Genomic DNA, 17,577 nt, shown 5'->3' on the forward strand with positions numbered 1-17,577 from the left:
AATTATTTATGATTGTTTACCTCTCATCACATCAATCTACTTCATAATATCGCTGCATACACTTCTTTGAGTTTTTTTCTTATTTTACTAATGATAGACCCTTGATCTATCGGACTAGAGCACCAACGATTTATAGCGAAACGACGGACTAGAGCACCAACGATTTGTAGCGAAACGAAGAACAAGATAAACCCTAGTTGAGGTGCTAGGGGGCGATTTCCGCCAGAACCGGGAATGAGAATAAGTTTATACTTTATTTCTCAATAAATGAAAATACGATAGAATTCTATTATATAGAATTCTAAATCCTAACATATGTCTTGCTAATCAAGAAACATAATTAAAATAAAATATTACAAAAGATATGGAGAATAAATAAAGATAACTAACTAAAATAGAAGATATGCTAAATAAATAAAATAAAGAAGATATGTTGGTCGAGATATGCTTGACGAGATTCACAATATCGATGACCCTATCAATTAATTTATCAGAAACGTGAAGGCTTGGGCATCCCATACTAGAAAATTGGATAGTATCGCTATGCATTTTTTACGTCAATTGAAAATTGGGTAATACTGTCATTTAAAATTGTTTGACTTTCGTGTTTTAGTTTAAGAATGTTGATCCGATTTTGGAACATTTTTTCTCAATAAAAAATAAAAAATAACATCCTTTGGTGTTTGAATTCATGTCTTCTTTTTGAAGGTTTAGATTTATGTATTTTATGTTAGGTAAAATAGCAAAAAACGCACACTATGGTTAATATCTACGTCACGGACCTAGAATCAATAAAGAATAGGGCAAATTATTTGTAAAATTACAATGTTTAACAGTAATATTATAATCAATTCTGCAACTTTCAAAAAGAGTTGAATAGTTCTAAACAATATATCTAAACAGTCGTATCATATAACATTCACTTTTTATAACCATGTATGAATATAATTACACAATTGCACAATGATGATCGACGTAAAAATTGAAATTTAGTCATTTAATAGTAGTAATACGTTAGAGCATTTTTAAAGAAGAAAGTAAATAAAGGCGTTAAAAAAATAACTATCATATTTATCCCTTTTTTTTATCATGAAAACTCCTTTAATAGGAAGGGTATTCAAGAAAGTATTATTCTATCTTCTTCAATTTTAAAGATGTGTCTTTACTTCTCCCCTACGCAAAAAGTAAATATAGTAGTAATTATTTTTGTGTAAGTTTACCTTTTACCCTTAAAATTATTGCTCCATTTTTAAGAATGTTTATTTATTTTTTAAAAAAGATAAATGAGAAATAAATTTTTTAATATTTCATTATCTAGATATACCACCAAATTTTCTTATTTGGATGAATAGCTATTTTACTTTTACTATTTTTAAAAAGTTGACTTAAATTCAACTAACTTATTGTATTCATAATTATTAATATTATTATACTATACTTTTTTCAACCACTTTTATAAACTTTTTCAACCATATTTTTTTATACGTTATAAACTTTTTTCAACCATTTATTTTTTAAATTCAAACAATTTTTTTAATTTTACAACGATCAAATATGCAACATATATCTGGGGTGGGACAGATGAAGTACTATTAAGACTAAGACTAAGACTAAGACTAAGACTAAGACTAAGACTAAGACTAAGACTAAGAATATTTCGTTGGAGATTCTAGCAAGTTGATGAGAAGTTGTGTTTGAAAATGGCTGGCTTAATTATATGTGCGAGCGGTTGAGCATTTTTTATCACATGCTGATGATTTGCTCAATTTGGTAACCCTAATAACAAAACCCAAATCTATCATTTCATCATATACTTTATTGATTTGGAGATTTGTATCTCAAACTAAAGTAATCTTGGATCCCAACTATACTGTGCACATAAAGTCAGCGGTTATCTTGCTATTCAATCAACTCAAATTTGCACTACAATGTCGGTCTCCGGCATTCAAGGTCAACTTCTCGAGGTCACAGGTGCGTCGATTTGTGTTCGACATACTTGATTGTTTGTTGTTCGATTTTGATTCTGAGGGTTATGATGATACCGCATGGCCTCTCCAGGACAAAAGAGGGAGGGAGGTATGAAACTAATGTGAATTTCAATTTGTGGTGTTCTTCTCTTCCAGATCCAGTCGGCTTAACATAATAATTATTGTGTTTTTCTCTGCATTTCAAATGAGGATTGGTGTATCAAGTGGCATATTGAAAATGAATGGAGTGCTAGTCGTTAAGTATTAATTCTCGTTAGAGAATTAAATTAGCAGAGCTTGTCTACTGTGAAGTGATTGTCTTTATCTTCTTAGGTGAATGCAATGTTATCACTGAATAGCCACAAATGGAAGAAAATTAGATCCTTCCTTGACTTGAACTTGTAATAATTCTCTCTCCTTGACCATAATGGTCCTGTCCTACTCTCTTTAGTTTTTCCTTTCGCCATTGGTTGCATTTGTAGCTGCTTGGTTGCTTTATTGTTGGGTTGATATAGATTGTGATTAACCCTTTGAGTTTTGCAAAATGTGGATTAGTGTTGGTGCTGTCTCTGTATTGGATATAGTATAGAATTTGGTACCCGTAGTTTATAACTTAAAAGCATTGAAGTTAATGTGAAATTGCAAATGAGTTTTTATGCAACATTAGAGTAGAGTTGGGAATAGAGGGTTGAGACTGAGAGTGTTATTCAGTCTGGTCAATATTGTCATACTGCTTAACAAATTGTGTTATTTTCCTCTCCAGGACTTGAAAAAATATTCCATGATAGAAGAAGTAATGATAGTTGCATCAATTTCCAACTTTTATCTACACATCCACATGCTTGCATTTTGTATATGAAGTGCGAGTAAGCTTCTAATATGTCTGTTTCATCTACAGGCATGCTGGAGAGGTTGGATTGATAATGCACTTTTCTAATGCCAAAGTAAGCTAGATTTTCCTTTCCCTTGTTGAGCTTTTATTGATGAGCTAAGAGACTAGGAATCATGTTATTTACTTGCAAAGCCTCTTCTTTTTTTCAGAAGGCAGCGAAAACCCATCAGCTCCATCGTATTCAAATGCACCTCCACCAGTAGCTTCTTTTCCCCAGGCAACTGCAAGCTATCCTCCAGCACCTCATTATCCTTCCTACCCTCCAAATTCTGCAGCACCTCACTTATCCTCCAACTTCATCATATCCGCCACAGTCGGCCTATCCCCCTCCTCCGCAGGACCCACATAACTACCCTCTTGCTGGACTACCCTGCAAATGAAGTCCAAAACTAACATGAATCATTTACTTCTTGGCCCTTGCAGGTCCATATCCTCCAGCTCCATATCTATATCCCCGACCACCATATTGAGATGTATTGCCCTCGACAAAGTTAATGAAGAAAACAAACCAGCCAATAGCTGTCTGGTAGTCCAGCATCCTGAAGTGTATATACTTGGTATCTACATCGTCACTCCTAGCTTCATCGTCTTCCTGAAACATTTTCGCTTGCTATGTCGCCTGTACCGTGTATGTTATGCATCCTGCACATTATACCTCCAGATTTTATTGGAAACTACTTTGTGAGGTAGTAGTGAACAAATCCCTCAAATATTAGTACTAGTTTTTTTGTATTGCAATTATCTTTTTTTCTCATCGAGTGTTTAGAAACAAGTTCCAACGGTTATATTTTTTACATATAGAAAATACACTATTCAGTCTACACGTAATAATTAAAAAATAATTGTTTGGACGACTCTCTGATTTCGTCTCTACACTTAACTGATTAGTCTTCATTCTCCCACTTCAACTTCAACGCAACTGTAGATCTGTCATAGCCTAGCAATTGTACTATTATGACCCCACCCCCATGAAATAAATAAGTTATTAAAGATTAAATGCAGTATTATAGTGTACTTATACAGCAGAATCACACTAATCATTTTCGGATTTGGAAAGTGGTGGACAAATGGTTTGCCACTTGAGAAAATGACAGATGGGGCCTTAATTGTCATACTTGAGGTTTGTTTTCTGAGACATAAAAATAGGCGTCTTTGACTTTCTTAGTATTTCACTTGTGATAAATCTTGCTACTATAACTGAAGGAGTGAAGTTGATTTGATACCAGCAGTTGTTGGTTAATGGGCTGATTAAGATGGATAACAACTGTAATAAAAAAGCTACTTTTTATATCTAATCACCACCTTCTTTTGATCAAGTTCAGTTGCATTTAGTTGGCATCCTTTGACAAAACCAATCCAAAGTTGATACCCAAGATTCAGTTTCCTCCAATATTAATTCGATTACGTCTCAAAATCTGGCTTTAATGATCTTGTTTTGAGAGAAAGATGAAGCCGAAATAATCTGTAGCACCCATCTATGGTCTACAGTCTACACACATGCACACATGCTTGGCGGGGGCTCGAGCCCCCGCCAATAATATTTAGTGACGCTATACTGATGAATAGTTTATATTTTGTGTGAGATTGTACATAAACCTATTAAAAATTGGATTATAAGAAAAGTTCATTTATCAAAATCATCAAGTTAGAAATCCAGTTTTACCGATTTTTTTTCTACTTGCACTAGTTGCATATTCATGCTTCCATTTAGCTTTGTGATGATGCACACTAGAAAATTAAGAGAGATGTTTAGTTTTGAAGTGCAGAAAATGAAACATTAACTCCACCAACTACGTGGATTGAGGAACCTAACAAGTGTAAGGCTCAATATCTTGATAATAGTAGGCTTAAATTTGTATATGTAATTGACTCTTTTTTAAGTACATGGTAGTAGTATTAAATAGTGCTGAAAACTGGGAGACAATACGGCACTATTAATGGCTTTTTCAAGCCAATAATCAAGACACAAGTAACAGCCATGTTGTACCATAAAAAGTCCCTTTACTTTTATTGGACAAGTATGCATTAGATATGTCTTACTATTAATCAGTAATTTTGGACAGATTGCACTTACTAAATGACAAAACAGTACAAGATTTTCTAATTCCTCATCAAGTATTTAATTAACTTGTGCCGTATATATTTCCTTTATAATGGAGTACTACAATTTTAACAATGAATAAAGCTACGCAGCCACGTTATGGCCAGCCATAAATTAATTAAATAACAAAAAAAATTAAATTTTTTTAAATTTTTTGTTTAATACTACTTGATTTTACTTTTATATCATCTTCATTATATGTTGCTCAACATGTTTGTGTTGCTCTTTCGTAGTTTTTGCTCAACTTATTACTACTGTCATTTCTTGATTGTTGCTCAACGTATACAGTAATTCGTGATATTAATGTGTTTTACGTAATGGAATTCAAATATAAGTATCAACTCACAAGTCCATTCACACACATATAAATTTATATCGGTAATTCTAATTTTTTTATACATGTAAATGGACTAAATTAACTCTTTATGGCCGGCCACATTATGGCCATTTAGCATCACTCTTTAACAATACTATATTGGTTTTCATTTATATTTTGTCTATATACATATAGAAGGGGGTGGCTAGTAGACTAGTAGTGGCCTCTTTTGGTGTAGCGGCGGGCTTGGACCGGCAATAGTGGGCTAATACTATGATGACCAATTCTACCTACGACTGAAATTGTATTTATTGTTTTTTAAAAACAGAAACAAGTTTGTGATTGTTTATAATGGTTGGTTGATGTGATTATCCGTGCAATCATACAAAAAATTTCATGTTAAGAGATTATTTATTTTGGACAATAAATGTATAATTCATGCACTTTTACATGTTATTGTGCCGCTAACAAATTACTGGAGTATTATCCTATTATCTTGTTCATATGTTATCTTCAAATCTTATTAATATTCATTGTGTTTAATAATTGGTTGACGTAATACATAATTTTTGTGCTGTTACAATAATGACAGAAATCTGATAAGTTGTAATGTCAATTCATTATCTTCAGGTCGTCGAATCAAATTGATCAACTCTTAAGTCTGTATAGAACTTAATTATGTGCAGCAGCGTGATACAAATTCTTGAATAAAATTCGAAAATTTAATTTATCTCCATGGGTGTATAAATAATAAAGTACTAGTAGTACATAAACATAAAATGAGCCATAGTCTTGGAATGAATGATTACCTAAACACTAACACATATACACATATACTAATGATCAAACTGTTAATAAAGAAACACTGGCTTTGTACTTGATTTCGTATAGTAATTTGCATTTGCAAGTACATAAAACATTGGCTTTGTACTTGATTTAATATACTAGTTCAAGATTCTTTTTATTAGATCATAATTATTATTATCACAATCATTATTAATCAAACTACCGAAATAGTACAAGTCTAGAATTTAAGCACTTGGAATTGGAGAAGGATGGATGCGTACTTGATTGTGCAGTGTCTCTTTAGAGCATCCCCATCGCTGCTCAATGGGGCGGAAGGCGTCCGTGCCGACGGCGCAACACACCCGTGTCCGCCGTTGTGATCGCGCCGACGGCACGGCGCTGCTCGATAATAAGAGCACGTCCGTGCCGCTGAGCAGGTCGACGTGGCAGCCTCCTATTGGCCAACGGTAATGCAGTTGGCTTTTTCTATTTTTTTTAAATTCGAATTTAATTTAAAAAATCGTTTTTAAATTTAAAAAAATATTTTCCCACTTCCCAACAAATTATATCCGTTTTCTCCCCACTTTTACTTTATTTTTTTATTTTTTCCCCCCAAAATTCACATTTTTCATCTATAAATACCCTCATTTCCACACAAAAAATTTCACACCACAATATACAATCATCATCTAAATTCTCTCATCAATTCTCAATCTTTTCACTCTTGCAAAAAATATGTTCGGCTCCGGCGATCACTCTTCCGACTCCCTCGGATGGAACCACGAATGGTTCAACCCAACACCATTCCCTCATCCGGATACGGAATTCTCGGCCCCTCCTCAAACCCAAGGTTATCAAATTCCGAGTGGTTATCGGCCTTATCCGGTGGACGAGCAAGATGCCACTGATGGGCAATACGGGTGGACACCCGAACAAGGATCGGGAGGGATCGGCGGCTCCCAAACTCCGGAGGACAACCCCAGCGCTCCTCGTCCTCATCCTCGTCCTCGTAGTGTTCCTACTCATAGTCGTGGCGGTGACGTTCACGTCTGCATCGCCTACACTCCGCCGGAGATGGAGAAGATGTTCACAGCCTATTTCGAAATATCCGAAGATCCAAAAACTGGCACGAACCAAATCGGGGAGAGGTTTTGGTGGCGCATCTCTCGCCGGTACAATGCCAACCGACCGGAGGGAACCATTGAGCGCAACGAGAGTATGGTGCGCAATGCCATCTTCAGAGCCAACGGAGAAATCTAAAAGTTCCAGGGGTATTACCTCTAGGAACAGCGGTCGGCGGGGAGCGGCATGAGCGAGGCCGACATCATCACGGCCACCATGTCGACTTACCATTCCATGCATTACAAACCATTCAAGCACCTCGGTGCTTGGCAGCAGGTGCGTAGAAATCCGAAGTATAGGGGAGACTTATCATCCTCCTCCAGCTCCTCCAGCAAACGGTCGAGGTCGTTATCCCTATCCGACGACGCGTACGATGAGGTGGCTAGCCAGCTTGCCGGAGCTAACTTAGGTAGCCCCGACGATGGCACGAGCAGTTCCCAACGCCGGCCGCAAGGAAGGAAGAAGACGACGGCCAACCGTCGTCGCGCTGAGACTCCATCCGCCCCCGCTCCTGCTCCTGCTCCCTTTGTACCACCTCAACCCCCACCAACTCGTTGTGGACCCTTTTGGCTCAACTCAATTTGGCCGATAGGTCTCGAATGACTCCCGAGCAACTTGATTCACATTTGACAATGATACGGGGTCTCTGAAAAACATTGGGGATAAGGTCATATGACTAGTCTTCCACGGGGGTATTTTTAATTATGTAATTTTTAATTTTTATGACTTTATTTATGTAATTTTTAATTTTTAGGATTTTAATTATGTACTTTTTAAATTTTGTAATTTGTAATCGTATTCCGGGTATTTTTAATGCATTTTAATATTATGGAAATGTTTTATTTAAATTGAATAATAGAATGGTGGGACTCTTGAGGATGTCCTTGCGGAAGAGCATGGATGTGGATATTGTACTCTTGGGGAAGAACAGAGAGTAAAAAATGAATAAAAGTGGGTTCCGGCCCACTTCCAGTAAGAGCATGGATGAGGATGCTCTAATGTTGCTTCCATCACATGTAGCTTTCAAGAGCCCTGCCTTGCGTTGTGTGTGTGCCGTTAGCTTTCATTTCTCCCCGCCAATACACACATACTTACACCCTTTACTGAAGCTCAAATATAAAATCGAATAATATCCATTTAAATTACGTTATTTGGTTAAATGTTGACAAGGTTTCAAAAATATGACATCAAATGACAGAAGATTTGTTTTTTTCTCAACCTATTCATCCGTCGAATTTAGGATGAAGGCAATGGTGATGTGACAATAAAAATTTCCAACGAAAACCAAACATCGTTGTTCAAAACGGCATTTTCGTTGATGAGGAAGTTATTTTTAATGTGTGTGTCATGAGTGTACATTGCAAAAGAATGGAAGAGGATAAGGAAAGATATATATCGTGGAGTTGAGATTAAAAAGAACGAACAAAAGATACAAAAAGGAAAAGAAATACATCCATATATATATATATATATTACCCGTCTATGTTACTAGTAAACCACATAATCTAAATTAATACTCCATCTGTTCCATAGTAATGGAAGCGTTTCTTTTCAACACGGAGATTAAGAAAAATTGTGTCAGGTGAGTTGAGTAAAGGGAGAATAAAGTGGAAAATGAAAAATGTAGAGAGATGAAGAAAGAAAAAAGTAAGAGAGAGTAAAGTAGAGGTGGAAAAATGTGTTGACTTTTACTAGAAATGGAAATGACTCTATTACTATGAAACAGAGGGAGTACATGGTAAGAGTCTTGTTATTAACATTCATATACATAAACATTTGAAATTTCTCTAAATGACAAGCGAGAAAACAATAAAATTCATGATTTATTAAACATTAGGTAACTGACTAGAATTAGACTTAAATTTGGTGATGTAAACACTTGTGTAATTGAAAAGTAATTATTGTACGGTTGGAGACTAAGGTAATTTATAGTATAAAAGAAATACAGTCGTTATATAATTATTGTGAATTCGAAATCATAATTAATTGATTATAGTGTGTAACAAAATACACATACAGTATATGATTAACAATTTATAGGGGTAAAGAAAGGACAAGCGTGACAAGCAGTCTGATAAAATCTGTGTTTTTGAGAACTCCCTCCCTTCTCCCACTCACTCACACACACTATCATATTAATACTCATATATACAAAAACAAACACCTAATAAGGTTTTAGAGAGAGAGAGAGGGAGGGAGAATGGGGTTCACTTTACTTTTCCCTTCTTTTCTGGCATAATGAAGAGAGCAGCAACCAACAACACATCTTATCAGTATTAATGGCTATTGAGCAATCCGCTGAGAAATCCTTCCTCGACGCCACCCTCTACTGCGAAGAAGAGAAATGGGCCGACGTCGATGAAGACGACGATGACACTCTCTCTCTCTCCCCATTGCTTCTCCTGGAGCAGGACCTCTTCTGGGAAGACGAGGAGCTCCAGTCTCTCTTCTCCAAGGAGAAACAAACACGCCCCATCTCCAACCACTCTCTCTCTCTCTCTCCATCCAGAAAGGAATCCGTCCACTGGATTCTCAAAATCAACGCTCACTACTCCTTCTCCCCTCTCACCGCCATCCTCGCCGTCAACTACCTCGACCGCTTCCTCTCCTCCCTCGCCGAAGACAAGCCCTGGATGATGCACCTCGCCGCCCTCACCTGCCTCTCTCTCGCCGCCAAGCTCGAAGAGACCCACGTCCCTCTTCTCTTAGATCTTCAAGTAAGGATTAGGAGTATTTTATAATATTATATTATATACGCTTCCAACAAATTCCCATGTTTGTTTGTGTTTGTGTTTGTGTTTGTGCTTGTGTGTATGTCTCTCCAGGTTGAGGAAACCAAATACGTTTTCGAGCCCAAGACTGTCCAGAGAATGGAGCTGCTAGTGCTGTCGGCTCTGGAATGGCGGATGAATCCAGTCACCCCGGTTTCGTTTCTCGATCACATTATAAGAAGGCTCGGATTGAAGAGCCACCACGTCCACTGGGAATTCCTCACCCCCTGCCAGAATCTCCTTCTCTCTGTCTCTTCAGGTTCCACATTCGATTCCATTCCATTCCAACGTTTAAAAAGAAAAAAAAGATTAAATCTTTGATGTACTAATAAATATGACAGATCCGAGATTCACACTGTATCTCCCCTCTGTGTTGGCGACTGCGACAATGCTTCACGTGATACACCGATTGGAGCCGCGGCGCGCCGTTGAGTATGAGACCCAGCTTCTCGGCGTGCTCAAAATCAACAAGGTCGGTTTGGCTTTTGTTTTTAGTCTTGATCAAAATGGAGATTCTAGTAATAAAGGAGTATTAAGTAAAAAATGTGGAATGAATGCAGGAAGAAGTGGATGAGTGTTACGAGGTGATTCAAGAGGTACTAGATTCAATTTCAAACAATGGATACAACAATGGATTGAAGCGTAAAATTTGTCAAGTTCCACTTCCAGGTAGCCCAGATGCTGCAATTTTGAATTCGGATTGCAAGAAAGCAAGAGTTCATCAAATCAGACTCCCCTCATTAATTACACACTCTCCCTCTCCCTCTCTAAACATTTAATTTTCTATATATTCCTCTTAATTAATTGTTTCTAAATGGCCTTTCCACCAACAACTCTGCCAATTTGTGCACAAGGAGAAAAAAAATACTTATATGGAGAGAGAGAGAGAAGAGAGAGTTGGTGGTGGCAGGAAGAGCTGGCATTTGTTAGAGAGAAGTGAGAAGGGAGTAGTGAAAAAAAGACCAGATGCAATGAAGAATATCTGCACTCTGTTTTATCTACTTATGTTCACTCTCTCTCGTATGGACAATTCATGAATTGAGGCATATCTTAATGTTAAACATCTTTCTTGTACATAGATATCTTTCCCTTTTTTATCTCTCTCGCATTTGGAGAATTATTTGCCATTACTAGCTGCTTTGTTAGTGGATAAATAAAATCATCTGAAATTAGGAAAAAAGTTGAATTGTCGGTCACTGTGGTTTGACCTCGATTGAGGAGCCTCTTTTTTTCCTCCTCTTTCATGGCTGGCTTTTGATATGTTTTGTTTTATCTTATGTCTGTATTTGGGAATGACAGTGGGCTTCTTTTCATGGATTTTTCACTGAAAAATGTTTGGGTAAATAGAAATGAAATGTAAAATTATCTGATATATGGATAATAATGTATATGGTCTGTAACCTTTAGAGATGCATGCATGCATAGATTAATACTATTACTATGTAATTGTAACGCTATTTATTTAGTGGGTGCCACCGTGTGACAGTCATCATATATTGTGTATATCAGTGCTGCATGCATCATGCATGTGAATATTTGACTCCACACACATGGAAGAAAAATTATGATTAGGTCCTTCACATGAATGAAAGTCTTTAGGGTCCTCATAATTTTTTTTTGATATCGGTCTAATATAATGAAACTTTCAAAAAATTAAATTTTTTCTACGAACTTTGAAATTGGCAAATAATATCACGAATTTTACCCCGAGTTTGTTATTTCCCACTAATAAAAAAATTCCAACTATATTAATAGCTTGAATAACAATTTTGGAGGGTATGCTTCAAGAAAAACTATCCTCAAAGATTGAAAAACTTGAAGGAAATAACGAAAAAATCCGTATCATGATATTATTTGCCGGAATTTTTTCATCTGTATGAAATAACAAACTCGGGGTAAAGTCCGTGATATTATTTATCAATTTCAAAGTTGGTAGGAAAAATCTAACTTTTTTAAAGTTCCATAATATTAGGTGCCAATACTTTTTTTTACAAACAGTAGAGATGTGCAAGTTAAAAAAGATTGAAAAATGAGTGTTCATTAAATAATTTTCATATAAATTTGATGTTGAATTGATAATTTAAATCTGTCATTTAACATGGTGTTATTGTCTTCATATAGCAGGTAGTACACAAGGTATCGATTCACTTGGATAAAGATTAAGGGACCTAATTTTTGCGTTCCACTTTTACTTTTTTCTCATATTTTTTTATTACTTTTTTAATTCTAATATATGCATGTTTCAATTGAATTTATTGAACCAAATAAGATTATACATATATTTTTTTTAAAAAATTTATTATCACTTTTATTAATTAATAGTATTGATTATTAGAGTTGATAAATTTAAAGTAGAGTATGTGTTTATTAAAAATCCAAGCTTTTCAGATAAATTATTAATCATGATGTACTGAGCTTTTTATTTATATGTAATAAATATTAATAACTAATTTGGGGATGTGATATGGTAAATGTAACACAAAGAGTGGGATGTCCACCGAATTTCAATCGAGATTCACATATTATCCTTATGGTATGAAATTGCATTTATGAACTATCCTTCAAAATATACGTCGATGATTTTTAAGATTCAGTGTAGAATTATTAGTTTACATCTTATCTGATCACTAGTATTTCTTATACTGCTTCTTAGTAGAGTTTAACGAGCAAAAATATAATGCAAAATAATTAATTAAAAAAAAAACAAACGCATCTCGTGACATTGGTTAGATGAACTGAAGAAGTCAATATAAGGGCAGCAATAATTGTACGAAATGGCAACCAAAACTTGATCAGTATTAAAAAAAATAGAAAAAGAAATCCTCTGTGAAAGTGTGGAAAACTGAATACACATCAGAAATAATTGGTTAATTTCCTTTATTGAGTTTGGTCAACGTAAGACAATTGGATGGGAGACAAAATGATCATAACAGTGATTGCTGGTAGAGATTGAGCATATGCAAAGTAAGCCCTCCTACCCAATCATAAAATCTAGCTTAATTAGCATCCAAATATTAAATTAATCTAGAAGATAAAATCGACCCAAATCCAAGTCCGACTAAAATTGAACTCAGTAAATTGAAAATAGAACAATGAAAATCAAACTACATTGAAAAAAAACTGAAAATAAATAATGGAGTAATATCGAAAAAATAAAAAAAATCCAAATTTATTAAAAAAAATCAAATGTCCTCATGCTTCATTATATATAGTAGTAGTACTATTATAAAGGCATAATATGATGCAATAATAATAATATCTAGGTAGTCAGATTATAACTTAAAAATATCATAGATATATCCCAATTTGATAGAATGTAGATGTAGGTAAAACTAAGATTTTATAGCAGTTCAATAATCAAATCCGTCTGCAATTTTGAGAGGCCTAAATTTCAATGGTTAAAAGTGGAATGTGCTGACGAGATTTAGTATAGAATTTATACTTGGTTAAATTGTTGGAGGTTTTTTGCTTATAGTACAAAATTCAATTGAATATACATTGACTAAATACTATGCACTACATTATTTAAATTAAATTTGGTTTTGATTTTGATTTTGATTTTGATTTTTTATATACACAAATCAAATAAAAACAGAATTCTAAAAGAAATTGATTTTATCATATCAAAGTATTCGTTTTTCAAATTATTTGCACACTTCTTATTGACAATGTGTTTCTAATCTAATTAATAGGTCGGTAGTTCGATTCACTATAACCAACAAAATCAAAATGATTTGTTTTAAAAGTATATTTTTCACTTTCAACTAGTTATTTTACCTTCTTGTAATAGTAATTAATGATCATGAACATTAATCAGGACATATACATCATTCTTGCAAGAAAGTTGTTGATTAATCGATTGAGTTTTACTAGGTAATGTCTCATGTGTTCAATAAATTCAACTTAACAAATAGATTGAATTAGTTATGTGATTATATATTCATTAACTCAATAAAGATAAAAATACCATATACTTTTGCTTTTTGATTTATTATTTTCCTCTTTTTTTCTTCTTTAATTTCCTTTTATTGGAGCACTAGAATAAAAGTTTACCACCCCTTTTGCTTCTTGGTATTGTCAATTTTGTATATTTGGAGAGAGTAGAGAATGTGAGCATGCCTAAAACCCTTTTGGCTTTTCTTATTTGGTTGTTTCTTTTTTCACGTGTTACACTCGATATTAATTATTTTACAAAAGCCAAATTAAATTAGTTTTTAGTTATACACATAAATATATTTTTTCCGTGCGTGACAACTGGCTTATTACATAATCATCCATCCACCATAATATATACTCCACTTATTTGCTGAGCTCTTGGTGCAATCGTCATTATGCGTGTCCATAATCATAATGAAATAAAGTAATTAGATATTTAAGAGTTAGAATCGACAAAGAAGTTTGAATTTTGATTATGTATATGTTTGTATAATTGTACTAGGATGATTTTGCATTAGCTAACTTTATCTTGAAATCGTTTTACAGCCTAAATAAATAAAATATAGTACTATAATTTAACCTTTCATATATCATCAATACAAAATTACACACACACACACACATAATTATACACATTTCCATCATCTATTCAAAATCATACACACGCTGACACACACAAAAGTTTAATTGGACATGGATATTTTATATGGACCTTTTCTTTTGTACGCACATCGACTCTAATTATACCAAAATACAACATACTAATACATTGGATCAAGAGATAGTTGTGTGATTTTATTTTGATCTATTCGAATAAGTATAATTAATTTTTTATTAATCCAAAATGTGGATGGATGATTTCAATGAATGATCAAAAGCCTTAGATCTGAAACTTGGAGACAAAATCAACGATTTTGTGGAACTTGTCTTTTTTTACCTTCTTCTTTTCTTCTAGAGAAGGAGAGAGAGAATATGTGTGTTTTGCATGCTTTTGAGGGGAAGATTATGATTACTGTTTGAACGGGTATGTTTGATTTACACTTACCACATTATAATTTGTAGTTCTAACTTCTAACTACACTTAGTAAATGTTTCCCCTTAACACACATACATAGTCTGTCTATTATGTATTTGAAACAAAAATATAAAAAAAATGTAATTCGCCCTTTTTTTTCTACAACTCCTACTTTACCAGCGAGGCTAGTCCGGAGCTTAGCCATTGACGAAATTATCCTCATTTTTTTTTCTACGACTTATGCGAGATTAAGGTTTTTCACGTCATTTCAACAAACTCTACTAGTTAAGTGGGCATTAAATTTTTCTCCAGTGCTCTGCACTCTGCGCTGCCCTAACAGAAATAATATGAGTATTATTAGTTATAATAATAAATTAATATTAACTGCTAATTGCAAAACAAAAATGCATTTCCATATTAAGTCAACTAAAATAATGGAAGGAGAAAACTGAAAAAGCATGAAAGTTAGCTTCTCAAGTAGGAGGAGAGAGATAAGTCCAAACAATGAAAGATCGCAAAGGTAAGTTTGTGTTTGTCCCCACAAAATAATTGTAGTATGTGTACGATGATGCTCAAGGGGTTTACTTAGTTCATGTTGACATAACTCATTTTCCTATTTTAATTATTAGAAAACTTATAAAAATGAAATAGTTGTTCTCTTATGCATTTTAGAGCATCCGCATCGGTGCTTGTGGGGAAGGACGGCGTCCATGCCGTGGCACGACATGCCCCTGTCCGCCGCTGTGCTCTTGCCGATGGCACGGCTCTGCTCGATGCATCGAGCACGTCCGTGCCGCTAAGCAGGGCGACGTGACGCGTTTCTATTGGCCAACGGCAATGCCCTTTGGGATTTTTTTAAAAAAATTGAAAATAATACAAAAAACAAAAAAATCGGATCCCCAAAAATATAGCCATTTTATTACCGTTTTTTTTTTATTTTTTTTGAATTTTTTGAAAAAGTTTTAATCCCAAAATTATCTATAAATACACACATTCATCATTCATTTTTTCATACAACTCATCTACATCTTCCTCTCTCACTCAAACCCTCTCTAAATTCAAAAATGGATATCAACGATTTTTAATTTTTAATTTTTAATTTTTAGGATTTTAATTATGTAATTTTTAATTTTTTAGTAATTAGTAATAATATTTTAGGTATTTTTAATGCATTTTAATATTGTGGAAATTTTTTATTTAAATTGAATAATAGAATGGTGAAACCCTGGAGCATGTTCTTTGCGGAAAAACATGGATGTATGTGTTGTGCTCTTGCCAAAGAACATGGAGTAAAAAATGAATAAAAATGGGTTCGGACCTACATCCATACTCTTTGGCAATAGCATGGATGGATGGGATGCTCTAAGAGCATCCACAACCGTGCTCTTGCCAGCGAGCACGGTTGTGGGCCCGGCGCCACTATTCCTGCCTGCTCTCTGACAAGAGCACAACACCCACAGCTGTGCTCTTCCGCAAGGACGAGCATAATTAAATTTAAAATTTAATTAAACAAAAACATTTCCATAATATTAAAATTCATTAAAAAACCACAATAAATATTACAAATTACAAATAAAACAAAAAAGACATAATTAAAATCCTAAAAATTAAAAATTACATAATTAAACTCCTATAAATTAAAAATTACATAATTAAAAGCTAAAAATACCGTCGTTGACGACTACTCATCAAGCGGCACTACCCCCAATTGTCTTTGGAGGCCCAATATCATGGCCTCGTGCGATCGAAGTTGCGAGGGGGTCATAGTGGACCTATCGGCCATATTGAGTTGGGCCAAAAGCTGCCACAACGAGTTGGTGGGGGGTGGAGGTGGCTCATATGGAACGGGAGTGGGAACTGGAGCATCGGCGGTTGGCCGCCGCCTTCTTCCTTCCTTGCGGTCGGCGTTGGGAACCGCTCGGGCCAGCGTCGGGGCTACTCAAGTTAGCTCCGGTGAGTTGGCTAACCACTTCTTCGGAGTCGGCGTCGGATAGGGATACCGACCTTGACCGTTTGGAGGAGCCGCTAGAGGAGGATGTTACGCCTCCCATATACTTCGGGTGCGTCCGCGTCTCCTGCCAAACGTTGAGGTACTTGAACGACTTGTAGTTCATGGATTGGTAGGTGCTCATCGCGGCAGTGATGGAGTCGACCTCGTTCCGACCGCTCCCCGCATTCCGCTCTTCCTGGAGGAAATAGCTATTGAACTTGCCAATTTCATCGTTGGTTCGGAAGATGGCGTTGCGCACCATACTCTCGTTGCGCTCGACTGTTCCCGGCGGCCGGTTTTCATTGTACCGGCGAGCGATGCGCCACTAAAAGTTATCGCCGGATTGGTTCGTGCCAACCACTGGATCTTCAGAGATTTCCATGTACGCCTTGAACAATTTATCCATCTCCGCCGGAGTGTACGGTGTGCGGACACCGCGAGTAGGAGGAGTCGGAGTTTGGGAGGGGGCGGTCGGCCTAGGCTCCGGTGTCCACCCGTATCGCCTTTCGGGGGCACCTTGGTCGTCGATTGGGTATGGCCGGTAGCCACCCGAAAACGCCCGAACTTTGGGTTTGAGGAGGGGCCGAGTATTCCGTTTCCGGACTAGGAAACGGTGGTGAACCGAACCATTCGGGGTTCCAACCGGAGCCCGGGGGGTTATCGCCGTGGCCGGACATTGTT

At 35.7% G+C, this 17,577-nt stretch overlaps 1 protein-coding gene and 1 long non-coding RNA gene across 4 annotated transcripts; both read left to right on the plus strand.

Moving 5' to 3' along the window:
* The first annotated feature begins 1,688 nt into the window (after window positions 1–1,688).
* LOC121802914 lies at window positions 1,689–3,613 on the plus strand. The gene is made up of 3 exons (XR_006050877.1): window positions 1,689–1,971; window positions 2,866–2,911; window positions 3,009–3,613. It is a non-coding gene; the product is annotated as an uncharacterized LOC121802914 (long non-coding RNA).
* Window positions 3,614–9,250: 5,637 nt separating this feature from the next.
* On the plus strand, window positions 9,251–11,056 carry LOC121801989 (cyclin-D3-1-like). Of its 3 annotated transcripts, none has more exons than XM_042201487.1 (5): window positions 9,251–9,901; window positions 10,010–10,214; window positions 10,297–10,427; window positions 10,516–10,551; window positions 10,613–11,056. In XM_042201487.1, exons 1-5 carry the CDS (start codon window positions 9,464–9,466, stop codon window positions 10,646–10,648), a joined length of 846 nt encoding a protein of 281 aa, XP_042057421.1. In that variant the 5' UTR covers window positions 9,251–9,463; the 3' UTR covers window positions 10,649–11,056. The 3 variants fall into 3 exon arrangements, with proteins under 3 accessions (XP_042057421.1, XP_042057422.1, XP_042057420.1); XM_042201488.1 differs by having other exon boundaries at window positions 10,625–11,056; XM_042201486.1 differs by having other exon boundaries at window positions 10,516–11,056.
* The last annotated feature ends 6,521 nt before the right edge of the window (window positions 11,057–17,577 follow it).

This window comes from Salvia splendens, chromosome 5, assembly GCF_004379255.2.
Source record: "Salvia splendens isolate huo1 chromosome 5, SspV2, whole genome shotgun sequence".
Lineage (NCBI taxonomy): Eukaryota > Viridiplantae > Streptophyta > Magnoliopsida > Lamiales > Lamiaceae > Salvia > Salvia splendens.

Excerpts from the sequence above, each read along its gene's own strand:
- LOC121801989 (XM_042201486.1), top strand. The coding sequence starts at position 9,464 with ATGGCTATTGAGCAATCCGCTGAGAAATCCTTCCTCGACGCCACCCTC. Across the intron at positions 9,902-10,009 it reads CTCTTCTCTTAGATCTTCAA|GTTGAGGAAACCAAATACGT; the intron begins GTAAGGATTAGG and ends ATGTCTCTCCAG. Across the intron at positions 10,428-10,515 it reads GCGTGCTCAAAATCAACAAG|GAAGAAGTGGATGAGTGTTA; the intron begins GTCGGTTTGGCT and ends GAATGAATGCAG.